General features: G+C 41.4%; 1 protein-coding gene across 2 annotated transcripts in view; it reads left to right on the forward strand.

The window, feature by feature from the left end:
• Positions 1-13587, forward strand: part of PRKCD (protein kinase C delta) — a 60053-nt gene that overhangs the window by 27300 nt on the left and 19166 nt on the right. For both annotated transcript variants that reach the window (XM_059479959.1, XM_059479960.1), the window contains exons 2-4: positions 7094-7228; positions 11065-11264; positions 12515-12575. In XM_059479959.1, coding sequence (XP_059335942.1) covers positions 7114-7228; positions 11065-11264; positions 12515-12575 — 376 coding nt within the window. In that variant the 5' untranslated portion in view covers positions 7094-7113. The remainder of the gene's footprint in view (positions 1-7093; positions 7229-11064; positions 11265-12514; positions 12576-13587) is intronic.

Genomic DNA, 13587 nt, shown 5'->3' on the forward strand with positions numbered 1-13587 from the left:
GCCAGAAAATCTTGGATGTTACAATGGAACCTAGATAAAAGTATTCATCAGGAATGAACTGGCGGATGGGCTTGGCATTTATCTCCTCTGTTAGAGGAGAAATGTGTTACTGGAGTGTGCCTGAATGTGGATCCCTGTCCACTTGATCATGGTACCTAAACAGTTACTGTACACTGGATTTTCTTTGGCTGTTTTCCTTTGGCTTGGTCCTTCTGAAAGCTGTGAGTAGCTCAGCTCTCCTCATGTACTGGCTGTTACAAAAAGGTCCATGAAGCCTTTTGCAGAATGCCTTGCTTCCTTTGGAGAGCTCCTATCCACATGATAAACTTGATGTGCAGTGTTGCAATTCAGTCATGCTGGCTAAAAGCTGCCCAATTTCTTGACCATTATTGAGGAAGTGGGAGCTGATCAGGGGCTCAGATTCAGCCCAGCTCCTTCAGTGCCCTCCCTAATGACACAGAGCCAGAGCTGCTGCAGAGCTTGGCTACAGGCCATTATTATAGAGAAGTGTAACTTCATCCCTTTCACAGAATAGGGTTTTTCCTCTCATGTGGAAGGGATTGTGTTACTTAATTGAAGGGAAAAAACTTCAACCTCTACTTATTCCCCATGTCAAAGACAAAAAAAACTTCCTAATTAGACTTAAATTATGCATTGCATAGAGGAGAGCCATGGTTTGCCTCCTATCAAAACATTTTGGACATGCTCCCATTTCAGAGTGTGACTTGGTATTAATGAATGGTTCCTTCACCTGGAGCCTCCTAAGGGTCTGTCCAGCCAGCCCTGTTGTATTAATCCTTCCAAAATGTTGTTTCAGCTGTGCTCAACAAATGATACCAGCTTGTGCTATCAGAAATAACTAACAAAGCCTTTGGGCTTCAGGCAGCCTTTCTTCTCCTGTGTGTTTCCAATGTGTGATGTTTGGGTTTGAAATTGAGGAAGGGGATTCATTTGCACTTTTGTTTCAAGCTTGATTTTGGCAATGGTGACAGTGGCCTGTCCATGGTTAGTCCTGTGTGTTCACAGAGGAAGGAGAACTCAGGGCTCTAAAAAGAAATTTTAAATGGCTAATTCTTATGTACTTCTAAAGAAAAAACAGCTGACAGTACTTCCTTCTTCTCCCTACCAAGCAGTGGTTGTGGAATTTTGGAAAAGCCAATTGTTGCTCCAAGTGCTCTCTGTTTCCAAAGAAAAAGGATGTTTGGTGTAAAATGCTGGTTTTATCTTGCAGCATATGCTCTGTGACAGCCTGGCCTGCTGCCTATTCCAGAGTCCACAATTTCCTTCACTTTCTGATCTTTGGGTGTAAAATCCAGATTTTTCATCTTCAATGCACTTGAAACCACTTTAAGAGCAGTCAACTCTTGTTACTGAGCTACTCATGTTATCCTACTCTCAAATAAATTGGGCTCTGTGTCTTCCTAAAAGCTCCCAAAATTGGGTCTGCTTTACCTCCTGCTTGCCTCCCATCTGCATCCCCCCTCAGCCTGCATCCTCTTGAGCTTCCAGGAGTTTGTGCTGTCAAGACTGAAAGAGTTTCTCTGCTTAGAACAATTTCTGGTGCTCATATTTTGAAAAGCTTCTCATTGTAATGATAAGGGAAAATATCAGTAATTATTTTTGCCTTGAAGGCTGTTGGGGAAATACCAGCAATTTAGAGAGGAGCCACAGATTTGGGCAGTTTGGGGACTGCTGAGCAAAGAAGCGTGGAAACTTGGAAATATCTGTGCTTCTGGCCAAGGGGGATGAAACCAAGGAACATCTCTTGCTACATGGCTTATCTGGATGGATTCTTCTCCAAACTGTTGCAACACAGGGACAGATTTTGTTATGTAATTGTTTCTGTTTCTGGACTTGGCCTAGCCGAGCAAAAGCAGAAGTATCTGAAAGAGAATATACTTGGGGGAGGAAGGGAAGGAAATGGTAACTACACTTTTTCCAAGCTAAGCTTAGGAACCTGAGCCACTCTACTTGTACTTTTAAAAAAAAAAAGTAAAATAAAAAAGGACAATATAAACCTCCAAAACTTGCATCATTTGCACTGGAATTCAATGTATGAACTGTCATTTTGAAATTATGAGCCAGAAAAAGAAAATCATTTGCAGTAAGTTTAACAGGAAGTAAATTGAATTGTGAGTTAAAATTTTTGTTGCCTTTTTTTACTTTTCATAGAGTTGTGTAATAATTTTAAAACATTTTATGAAGATACACTGTTTTAGAATTATTACTGCAGAAATTCTACTTGATTGGGCTGTTTTAAAAGTGCTCTTTTTATCCTTTTCTTTTTGAAGATTTCTGCACTTATTAAATATCACCATATGCATCTGTTTTGCTTTCATGAGTATAGTCCCACAATTCTAATTTCTAAATTAAGCCATTCATAGGAGATAGCTGTACCTTAATGGCTAAACCTAAATGACAAATGGGTAAACCTAAATAAAAGCACAAGTGATGCTACTGCAGGGACAGGATTTTTGGAGAATTCTTTTGTTTGCAGGGACCTACATACAACATGTCTGTTTAGCTCTCTTTTGTGGAGAGCACTTCTTAAGGCCTCTGTGGATTTTTCAGAGCAGCACCTGAGGATAATGGGTTTTTTTGCTATCCCTGGTGGTTTTGAGTGTTCAGCATCATGATGTAAAGTGATTTCAGATTGGATATAAGTATATTTTTTAGGGTTTATTTGGGTAGCAATAGTGCCTAGACAAGTCCAGCTGATTAAGTCTGCTGCTGTGTGTCTTTTTGACAAGGCTCATAACAGCAAATACAATAAGCTTCTTGTAAACTGACTTCATTTTTAGATTGACTTTTACATACAGAGCATCAAATAAAGGCCAGGGCTTGAAACAGAACCTGCAAAAAGTCTCTGTAGACTAATCCTAGGTGTGCAGTGTAGACAGTGGTTAGCACCATATTCCTTTGGTTCAGTCCTACAGCACAGATACTGGACCATTTTCTCTCTTGGACCATCAGCTGAAAGGATCTAAGTGCAGGGAGTGTGGGATGTCACACATAGGAACAATAAAAACACCCAGTCTGCACAGGTGGAGGATGCTAATCCCTCTTCCAGCATCTTTATTTGCATTACACAATGCTGTATGATTGCCATGCCAGCAGCACAATCAGCTTTGCAGGCTGTACACAAAGACCACAGAGACCCTTGTTCCTGTGTTTAGAAGTGCTGTGGGGACAATAAGCTGGACAGTAATTTGGTGCTGTCTTTCTTGTCTGTTGCCAGAATAGAGGACAGGAAACCCTTGTGTAAAAAAAAAAAAGGTTGAATATAATCTATACTTTTGCATCTTAAAGAAGGAAAAAGTTACTGCTTCGTCTTTCCAGGGAAGAATGCATGGTTTATGGGGTGTGGTGCTGTTGGTGATTCCCAGAGCAGCTGTGTGGCCTTGGAAGGAGCCTCAGCAGGAATCAGGCATTTCATGGCACCCAGAGCAGTTCTGTGGGACAGCATGGAACAGCTGGGATGCCTTGCAGCTTTACATCCATCTGCAAAACATGTCACAGTCTAATACAAGGAAATCAGAGGCACAAACCTGCAGGGGAGTTTTCTCAGTTGTATTTCTCTTGGATCCATGGTCCTTATCAGTGATGGAACAGCCTGGCTCTGTTTGGGCCCGTTGGTTTTCAGTCTCTTCAGTGCTCTGTTGTCAGCCAGTGTCAGCGTTTCCTCCACATCATCCACTGCTTTTCCTCCAGATCATCCACTGCTTTGATGTGCCTTCCTGCTTTGTGTAAAAGTTACAACCATGTCTTTGTCTCTGGGCTGTGTTAGGGCTGGCTTGTCCTCACTGTTTATAACAAGGCAGAATTACAGCAACAAAGGAACCCTGGCAAGCACCACCTTCCCCCCAGCCCCTGAGAGCTGGGCACTGCTGGAAGGAGGAACACTGCAGAATTTACCCTTTGTCCCTTTGGTCTCTGTGAACAAGGTTTTTAATCTAATGTGAATTTTGTGCCAGCAAATCTTGATAAAATTATCCTAGGAATATTTAATATTTTAATTTGCTTTGAAGGTTTCTTTAAAACTGCGTGTTACAAACACATCAGTGGGAAAATTGAGCATTTGTTCATCTGGCAGGTGTTGACATTGATGATGTTAAGATGTTTCCAGTTTCCCCCTCTCTCTCCGTAGTTGATAATAACAGTGTTGATTTTCTTTCCATATTAAATAATCAAAAACTCTCAATTTTAAAGCTCAGTTGAAAGTACAGTGGATTTTGCAGAATCTGTCCCTGATAGCATAGAACATGGGTTTAGTTTGCATTAGAGAAGGTCAGGAATCCTTGACAAAGTGAATGTTGTGCAGGACAGCATCTGATGGTGTGCTCTGAGCCCCCAGGTGTGGCCACCACCAGGTACTTCATCTCCAGTAATGTTACTGGAATGTTTTTCCCTTCGTTTTTTGGGTAGGTTTTTTTTTTTTTTTAAGATTGTACTTTGACTTTGAAACTGTTTGAGATATTGAACCTGTCATTTAGACTTGGAGTATTGTTGGAGCTCACATCTCAGTTTTTCCACCATTTGGTTTGGATAAAATTTTGCCCTTTAGGGAAAACAGTTTGGCTTTAACACTTCATAGCTGCAGTGTAGATAATATGAGTAGATTTTACAGTCTCCCTCAATTCAAAGCTAGTGTTTTTCAGCAGTTTCAGTTCTTGACAGATACAGCCTTTAAAACAAGATTCAGCACTTGTGCTGTCACTTCTGTAGCAGTGACAGAGACTAGAGGTGGACTCTTGTCTAAACTGCAACAAGCAAAGCCTCTGTGCTGCTTTCAGTGTCTTTCCTTCTCAAATGTGTTCTCACATGAGTGTACTCAGCAGGGATTTTAAGAAACTTTGTTGATTTAAAATTAATCTCTTTCACTGAGTTTCACTGCCAAAAGCAGTTTTAGTGGGGTATGGTTTTGTTTACAGCAGTGCAGCTGATCCTTGTCAACTATCTCACAGTACATCTTAGCATAGGAAAGGATCAGAAGATGTATTTGAGGAGCAAATCCAAACCCTCCTTTCTCACTTAACCTCTCTCTGTCACAATGTAGTCTACCACATACAGTGAAGAGTTTGCATGCAGGCATTCAAGATCTCTACATCTGTGAAAAAAGCATATAATGTGTAGGAGTGGAGAAACTTAGCAAGAGCAGGCAGCTGCTGAGTTTGTTTGGGCTCTTTTTAAGCTCTTTTTAAAGCAAAGTTATCTTCTAGTTTCCACTGTGACCTTGGGCTTTGAGCACCATCAAAAACTCTGGGATATTGGTGTTTTCTTCTAACTGCTGAATTGCTTGTGTGCAGCATTTCCGAGTGAGAAGTGAGCATTGGACATGCACTGAAGCTGAGTACAATGAAACTACAACAAATAACCATATCCAAAACTATGAAACAGAGGTGAAAATATGGCATCCAAATGTATTTGGCCTCTGAAAATGAGAAAGGCTGTGGGATTACTCAAAATGTGTATGCATTGTACATGATTTATTGTATCTGATAACTTGGAGATAAAAAACAAAATTGTAAATCCTTGTATTCTGTCTCAGGACTAACACTGGCTTGAGTAACATGGGCTGAGTGAAATCAGTGCAATTGTTAGTTTAGCTTTGTCAGTGCTTTCCAATTTTTCGTTCATATAGTCAAAGGCTTACTGGAAATTGTGACTTCTTGCTGGGCTGTCCCTTGCAGCAGAATTCTCCTGTGATTCTGTTAAAGAAACCTTCCAGTGGGAGCTCCGTGTTAACCTACCCAGCTTGTTTCTACCTGTGGCCTCATGGAGCCTTAGAGCTGTTTCCCAGAGGGGAGCAAGGCTGAAATCTGGTTTCTTTTACATCCATGTTGAGTAGGAATGATATGTGATCTGCTGCTGGCAAGTCCTGCAGCTGATCACTGGGGTGTAGTTCTGAGCATAGCACAGGGTCTCCTGAGCAGCTAAAATGTGTTCCTCATTAGAACTCCTGATAAGCGCTGTGCTTAAGCTGCGCTTGTGAAAGTCAGCTGTCAGATGGTATTTGTTAATTTTTACAAAAGCTGTCTATTTTTCTTTCTTTGTGAGGTCAACTCCATCTATGGTGCCCCAAGCTGCAATAAGCAGTGGAGTAGTGTGGGAGGGTTGTTGCTTTATTGTGAGTCTGTGTGAATGAGAATTTTAGTTCTGGCTTTCTGTTCTTTGGGGGAATAAGCAGTGCTGCCAAGTAATCCTAAATTTGCTTTCTAACTCTTGTTTTACCCCATAGAAAGAAAGTGGGGAAACAGTCAGTTAAAAAAACTAACTCAATAAAAGTTAGTAATAAAATTTTTCCATTTATTAAAAAAGGTTCCCACATGGGGAGAGTGTGAGATGTGCAGGTTATACTGTCAGGAGTTATATGCTGTCTTGCTGCAGAGACTTGATTTTAATCCTTTTTCTAAATGACTGTAAAAGCCTTTTTAGAGATAGAAATGTTAATGGTTTCTCAGGTCAATTCTTTACATTAAAAAATGCCAGCACGTGCAAGATTGCTCGAAATGTTCTTCCTAGTGCTGCTTGACTGGACAGGTTGAAAATCTTCAGTCAAAAGACCAGCCCAGCCCAGTTTCAAGTCTTAATTTCTTTTCTACCATCTCTTCCTGTTACCTTGTTATCTCTTTCCTCCTAATCCCTCCTTCCTTGCATACAGGACAAATTCCATTGCTAAAGGTGCTGTGAGTTATAAATGAAATCTGCTCTAAATTCAAGAGCTCTTAAATTGGAGGAAGACTGTAATGAAATACCTGTTTGCTGACTGAGAAATCACAGATGTTTTGAATTCTTGTGGGGTAATTCCTGACACTTTAAAACTGGTGACACAGTAGCTCTGGAGCTCTTTCTACCTATCCCTCTTCTCTTTGCTGGCATCATGTGCAGGTTTGGAGGCCCCCAGGTTGGATCACTAGCTCTGGATGCACCCTAGGATTTGTGAATGGCCACTGAAAGCAATACAGGAATAGAAGCCATGTGATTGTAGCTTCAATAGAAGCTTTGATATCTGCTGGGAAATGTGTCACTTTATTATGTGTCTCAGACCAGGTGTTTTACTCTGATTTTTCCGTCTTTCTTTCTTTCCACGTAGGCTGTGTGTCATCCTGAGCAATGGCCCCCTTCCTACGGATATCTTTCAACTCCTTTGAGCTGGGACCTGGGCAGAATGATGGAGAACAACTCCAGCCTTTCTGTGCTATCAAGATGAAGGAAGCTCTCACTACAGGTGAGGTTACAAATGGAGATGCTTTTCTGAATATCAGTAAATTTTTGAGAACTACTGTAAACCTCCTTAATCTGTGAATGGCAGTGAGTCCTTCTCTTCCTATCGTGCCAAGCACTTCAATGTGATCTTTTATTTTGGAATGGGAGAAATAATAATGGCTGTTTTTTCTACCTTCACCTTAAAGCAAGGTTTCTTTATTAGTACTCAGGACAGGAGCAGGTCTGAGGGAACTGAAATACAGAGCAGCAAATACTCTTTATTGGCTTGGAGGATGAGAGGTGCAGTTTGTTATTGTTGTAGTAACTGAGGTACTTTGCCTGAGTTGTTTGCTTGAAATTACTCACACTGAAGGTCTTCTTACACAGAAACACAGAATGAGCTGTGCTGGAAGGGACCCTCAATGATCACTGAGTCCAGCTCCTGGCCCTGCCTGGCCATCCCCAGCAGTCCCACCCTGTGCCTGAGAGCGCTGTCCAAAGGCTCCTGGAGCTCTGGGGAGCTCTGTGCCCCTTCCCTGGGGAGCCTCTTCAGGGCACCACCACCCTCTGGGAGGAACCTTTTTGTAATAGCCAACCTACACCTGCCCTGACACAACTTCAGGCCATTCCCTCGGGTCTGTCACTGTCACCCAGAGCAGGAGCTTGTAACTGCACTGAGGTCTCCCCTCAGTCTCTCCAACTGAACAGACCAAGTGATTCAACAGGCCCTCAGCCTTCAGAGACCTCATCTTTACAGAAACTGGTCCAAAGGTTTATAATAGCTTGTGACATTTGGCTAGAATACACCACTGCAGCCAAACAGGATGAGAGGGAATTGATGTATTGCTAGACTGCAGCTCTAATTCTGCGCTATGGCTCTAGAGATTCACAAAACATCAAAGAATGCAGTAAAGGGTGAAGTTTCTTCTTCCTCACAACATGATTGGTCTTTCCCTTATTGCTGCGGGTAAAAGCTGCATTTAAGCTTGAAATTCGAGGCATGGTGCCTTTTCCACAAAGTTTTGTCATTCAGCAAATGTTCTAAGCTCCAAAGTAGTTTCCTAATCTGCTGGGATAACCTCTGAAGACATGATCGACATGATGTTGAAGGTGTTGCAGCTGCCAGAATATGTGGAGAAATGAAAATAATTTAAATAAGTCCACTGGTTTTTTTCCCAGCCATTTGCTTTTGAAAAGTAGAATTGTCCCAATATTTCCCAGTCTTTGCTTCTGTGTGTCTTTGACATACTAAAAAAAAAGGGGAGGAGAGGGAACTGCTTGGAGAGATGAGTGATTGGAGTAATCAGGAAAACAGTCTGATGGTCCTGTTGTCAGTTTGACAAGATCTGGAACAGCTTTTTTGTTGGATTTGAACGCTGAAACACAATCAGGGAAAAATTTATCGTATAGGAAGAAGAAACTCATAGAGCCTAATGATTAGGCATGGAGCCAGTTTGCAAACATGGGGTGTGTTCTGAAGTCAGGAGTGTGAGCAGAGAAGCCAAGCTGAGCACAGCAGAGGCAGGAATAGTGTCCTTGAAGGCTGTCCTTTGCTGACCCTCCAGTGTTCATTTGCAGACAGGGATTGTGACCCATGACAAACCTTGATTAGCATGATTGTAATTACAAAAGCAGCATGGCTGGGCTGGAAGCTGTTTCCAGTAACTGAGACACCTTCTCTATGTTTTATGTAGGGTAAAAATGTATAGACTTGACTGATCAGAGCAGATATTAATTGGGACATGGGACTAGGGAGGGGAGAGGCTGGGAACAGACTGGAATCATTCTTTCCCCTTCTAAGAATCTTACAAAGAGATCTTGCAAATTCTTTACAAACTGCTGCTGTTTCTGCAAACCCTGAATTACTGTCAAAGGTTCTGCAAATGTTCAGTCTCCTATTGCCAAGGATGCCTTCTGAATTGTGCCTTTTTGATGAAGGGGTCTGGCTTCAGCAATCCAAAAAGCAGGCCAATGTAAAAGCCTTGCTGTGCAAACAGCCTGCTTTTTATCCCCTTCCTCACCTTTATTGTCCTAATAATCTCTAAATAAATGTGTAGATGTGGCACTTGGGGACATGGTTTAACAATGGCCTTGGTGGTGCAGGATTAGTGATTGGACTTGATGATCTTAAAGATCTTTTTCAACCTAAACAATTCAGTGATTCTGTGACAATATTTTCAAGTTTTTTTTCTTAGAACCAGGCTCTGGAGGTAGGTTTGCACTGTGAAGGGCTTGAGCCTTCTGTCTGCTCAGTTCCTCAAATTCAAGAGAAAAGCTTTAAACTGAGTACAGGAGGAATGCTCAAGTTTGCTGTGCAATGGAGAGGCCCTCAGGTGGCCGTTTCTGAGCATTTTGGGGTCTCCTTTGGCAAGTGGCTCAGGGCTGTGTCTGAGCTGTAGCTCCCAGTGCTGCTGCTAACAAAGCAGTGCAGGGACACCATTCCCTGGGCTTGTCTGCAGAGCTCAGCACAGCTGAGTGGAGTGCATCCAGCAAGCTCTGCATCAATAAACACTGACTGTGCCTTGAGATTCCAGGAAGATTTTAATATATTAAGTACCTAACAGACCACAGTGCAGCTTCCTGGGGAAGGGTCCAAGTATTTAATCTGCTTTACAACTGCCTTGATATCATAACAGTAAATGGATCATTCAGAGCTGGAGAGGCACTTAGAAAGCACTTCTATTGTAAAAAAAAAAATCTTGATAAATAGCAGAAATTATGTAGCATGTAGGAAATTGTATTCAGTTACCTGGGCACAAATGGAGAATAATTGACTTGGCAGCAAATCAGAGGAAAACTGGGAGGTGGCTCTGTGTGCCAGAGTCACAGTGAAGAGCTGGATGTGGTTTCTTGGGAGGCATCATCACTTTGGATGTGGTGATGGGACTTAGAGACTCAGATCTAGAAATATGCCAAAGCTTATCATAGATTGTGCAGTCACTGGCTGTTTTCTGTGCCCAAGATATGGACAGGAAGAAATCAGTTTAATGGGTAGAATGGGTAGCAAGGGTGGCTGAAGCTGTGTATTAGAATCATAGAATACCAGGCTGGAAGGGACTTCAAGGATCATTCAGCCTTTCTTGGCAAAAAGGAAAAGAAAATCCATCTAATAAGAATAGTAGAGCAATGTAAAACTCCTAAAGGAGTGTGCTGAGATGTTCTTAAAGGAAATCCAAAAAAAAGAAGAAGAAAAAAGGACATTTTTTGAGGTAATTTTAGCTTTCTTATTATTCCTTTACTACACAAGGTCTGCATAGACTGTAGAGGACAGATAAGGCCCTGAAATATCGTTTAAAAAGTGGCAGTCATGGTAGAGTACAATGCCAAGGAGAGTGACTTATGAATACAAGTGAAATGTTGGGATAACTTGGACATAGATTAATGGAATGTGAAGCCTTTCATCTCTCAGACACTGGTTTCAATTTAAACTGGATCAGTGTGAGGTTTATCTTAAATTATCTTGTAGCAGTAGGTGTTCACCATGATCAGATGGCACCTCATGGAGATTTGTACCAGAATGGAGCCATGCAAGTGTTCCCTGGCAAGTTGGGACTGACTAACCCAGCTCATGAGTTCCACATCAGGGTTTGTCTCTCCTGTTCTCTAGCTCCATGTTAACCCCTTCACTGCTTTTGCATGTTCATCAGGGTGGGCTTTGCCTTCCATGTCATGAACTTTTGAACTGAGCATTTAAACCTTGTTCCAGCAACAGTAAATCTGCTTGTAGTTTCAGTACAAGTATTCCCTCTTTTATTTTGTTGAGTTTAAATGCTAGATCTATGTACATTTTACAGTTTCTGGTTTTTTGTTTTTGTTTTTTTTTGTTTGTTTGTTTGTTTGTTTTTTTGTGGCTTTCAGAGAGAGGAAAAACTCTGGTTCAGAGGAAACCCACCATGTATCCTGAATGGAAATCGACTTTTGACGCCCACATTTACGAGGGCCGGGTGATCCAGATCGTGCTGATGAAAGCAGCAGAAGAGCCCCTGTCTGAGGTGACTGTGGGTGTGTCAGTGCTGGCAGAAAGGTGCAAGAAAGGCAATGGCAAAGCAGAGTTCTGGGTAAGGAAAAAGATTAATTCCTCCAAATTGCTGACCTAGTTTTGCATCTTTCAATCTGAATGAATGCCTTGTGCCTTTGAGGCTTACAGATTTTCCTAGGTCAGTAGAATCTCTCTAGTTTGTATTCACCTGTTACACTTGGGGCTTTTTTTTCACACCTCAATTTCTAAGACAAGAGCAATTATTCAGAAGAGTAAAAGCTAATAGTAATCAGTTTTAGCCAGTTCAGTGGTCTCAAATCCTCTGTGGTACCTCAGAACAGGTACCACATTGACATCATCAGTGTTAAACTTCCTCTGCACAACCATGACTTGGACAGAGCATCATGGCCAGCAGAGAGACCACTTAGCATAGCCTGTAAGGTTGTTTTTGTGTGTGGGGAGACAGCCTGGCATTAATAGCTGTAACTGAGGCCTTGGCCTGCTGTAAACTTTGCTGGGCAAATGTTCTGAGTGTCAGACCCTGCCTTAGAGATGAACTCCCTCATTATCCCAGTAGGATGGTGGGATTTCTGGGGATATGTTCCTGGGTGTATCTAATGTAACTGTGGTTTGGTTTTGTCCGGGGACTGGATTTTTCATCCCAAGTTGCATTTAGGGTAACCCAGGGGTACTTTGCTCTGTGCTGGAGTGAAGATTGAGTCACTCTTACGTGGTTAAGGGTTTCTTATCTTTTATGAAGGCAGCAGTTTAAGAATTAGTGGCTACATTCTGAGCACAGGAACTGACCTCAGCTATTGGCTTAAAAAGCACTTATTTTTTTTGCTGGTCTGGAGGATTTGCCACAGAAACCATGTGTAATGGTTTTGAGGAGGAAAGGAAAATAAATTATGATTATACCACTTTATTTCATTGCCAGCAACAGCATTTGATATCACTATGGTTTGTACTCTCAATAAACATATAAAGGATTGTATAGACCTCTTTTAAAACTGGGTTCCTGTGCAGATTGAGTTTACTAACAGTAAAAACAGAAGCCAGCAAACTCTTTGCAGAATGGGAAAGGGCTGTGGACAAACAATGTGAACTCTGACCGTGCTGAACTCCTGGGGACACATCAAAGCCATGCAGCACATGAGGAAAAGCAGGAGAATAAAAGCCCCTGACTCAGCTGCCATAGAGAGATGTGGAAGAGGATTGTAATCAAATAGTTATTGCATAGTCTACTTTCATACCCTAGAAAGAGCTGTTTAAATTCCTGAGAGGTGCAGTCAGCCACACACTTCACTGTTGCTATCTTTCTTTCCACAGCTTGACCTTCAGCCTCAGGGGAAGGTGCTGATGGCTGTGCAGTACTTTTTGGAAGATGCAGGTATTGTCAATAGTTTCTTTTCAGTCAGTTATGTGAAAAAGGTGATTGCTTTTTTGCAGAGCACAGAATGATGTAGCTTACAAAAAAAAAATCACCTGAGTAGAATCTTATTAATTAATTTTATTCATTTGCTTTCCTGGTGTTTATTTGGGTTGGGTTTTTTTTGTTGGTTGGTTTTTTGTTGGGGTTTTTTTGTTGTTGTTATTTGCACTCATGGCAGGATTTGTTCATTTCTAAATGCTGTTGCATTTAAGCACTTTTACATCTTTGATGTGTCTATTCTCATGTTTTGATGTGATGGAAAATATACTATCTGTTCCTTTTTAGGTGCAAAGAAGTTGAATCTCTTGCTCTAGCTTATGTGGGAATTTCTTTTGTGGATTGGAGCAGTGGGTCTGATTTTCCTGGGATTCAGACATCCTATTCACTAATTACAGAAACTGATTGTAGGAATGAGGGAATAGTTTAGTATTAAAATGCAAATCTAGTCAATGATCTGATGTACCAGGTTTCTGTCTGTTTCAGAAACCTACCCAGGCTCCTTGGAAATGAACTAGGAGGGAAACTTCAAGTACAGTTATTACTGTACTTGAACAATATTGGTGTGGATTTGTGTATCTGGGGAGTCCTTTCCTAAAGGAAATGCTGTAAACCTCACAACTTGCTCAGCTTGTAGTTAAAACTTTCTCATACTAGGAATCGTGAAACCATTATTTCTTGGGAATAATATTGTAATTATAATATAACTGGTCTGCCAGATTAGCCTACCAGTCTTATAAGGTTTAATAGTATGTGTTAATAAAGAACTGAAAAGACTAAGCAGGACATTTTGAAGCATGGGTGGGTTTTTTCCCCCACAGACATTCATATTCACAGTTCTGCTCTCCAGACAAGTTCATTGAGAAGGTACCATACATTTTTGTGCATTCTGCGCAGAAGATACTGAAGACAGAATGTGATGGGCATAGGTTACATTTCAGAGGTGATGTTTTATCTTTGTGATGGCAACAAA

The sequence above is a fragment of the Ammospiza nelsoni genome, chromosome 11 (genome assembly GCF_027579445.1).
Source record: "Ammospiza nelsoni isolate bAmmNel1 chromosome 11, bAmmNel1.pri, whole genome shotgun sequence".
Lineage (NCBI taxonomy): Eukaryota > Metazoa > Chordata > Aves > Passeriformes > Passerellidae > Ammospiza > Ammospiza nelsoni.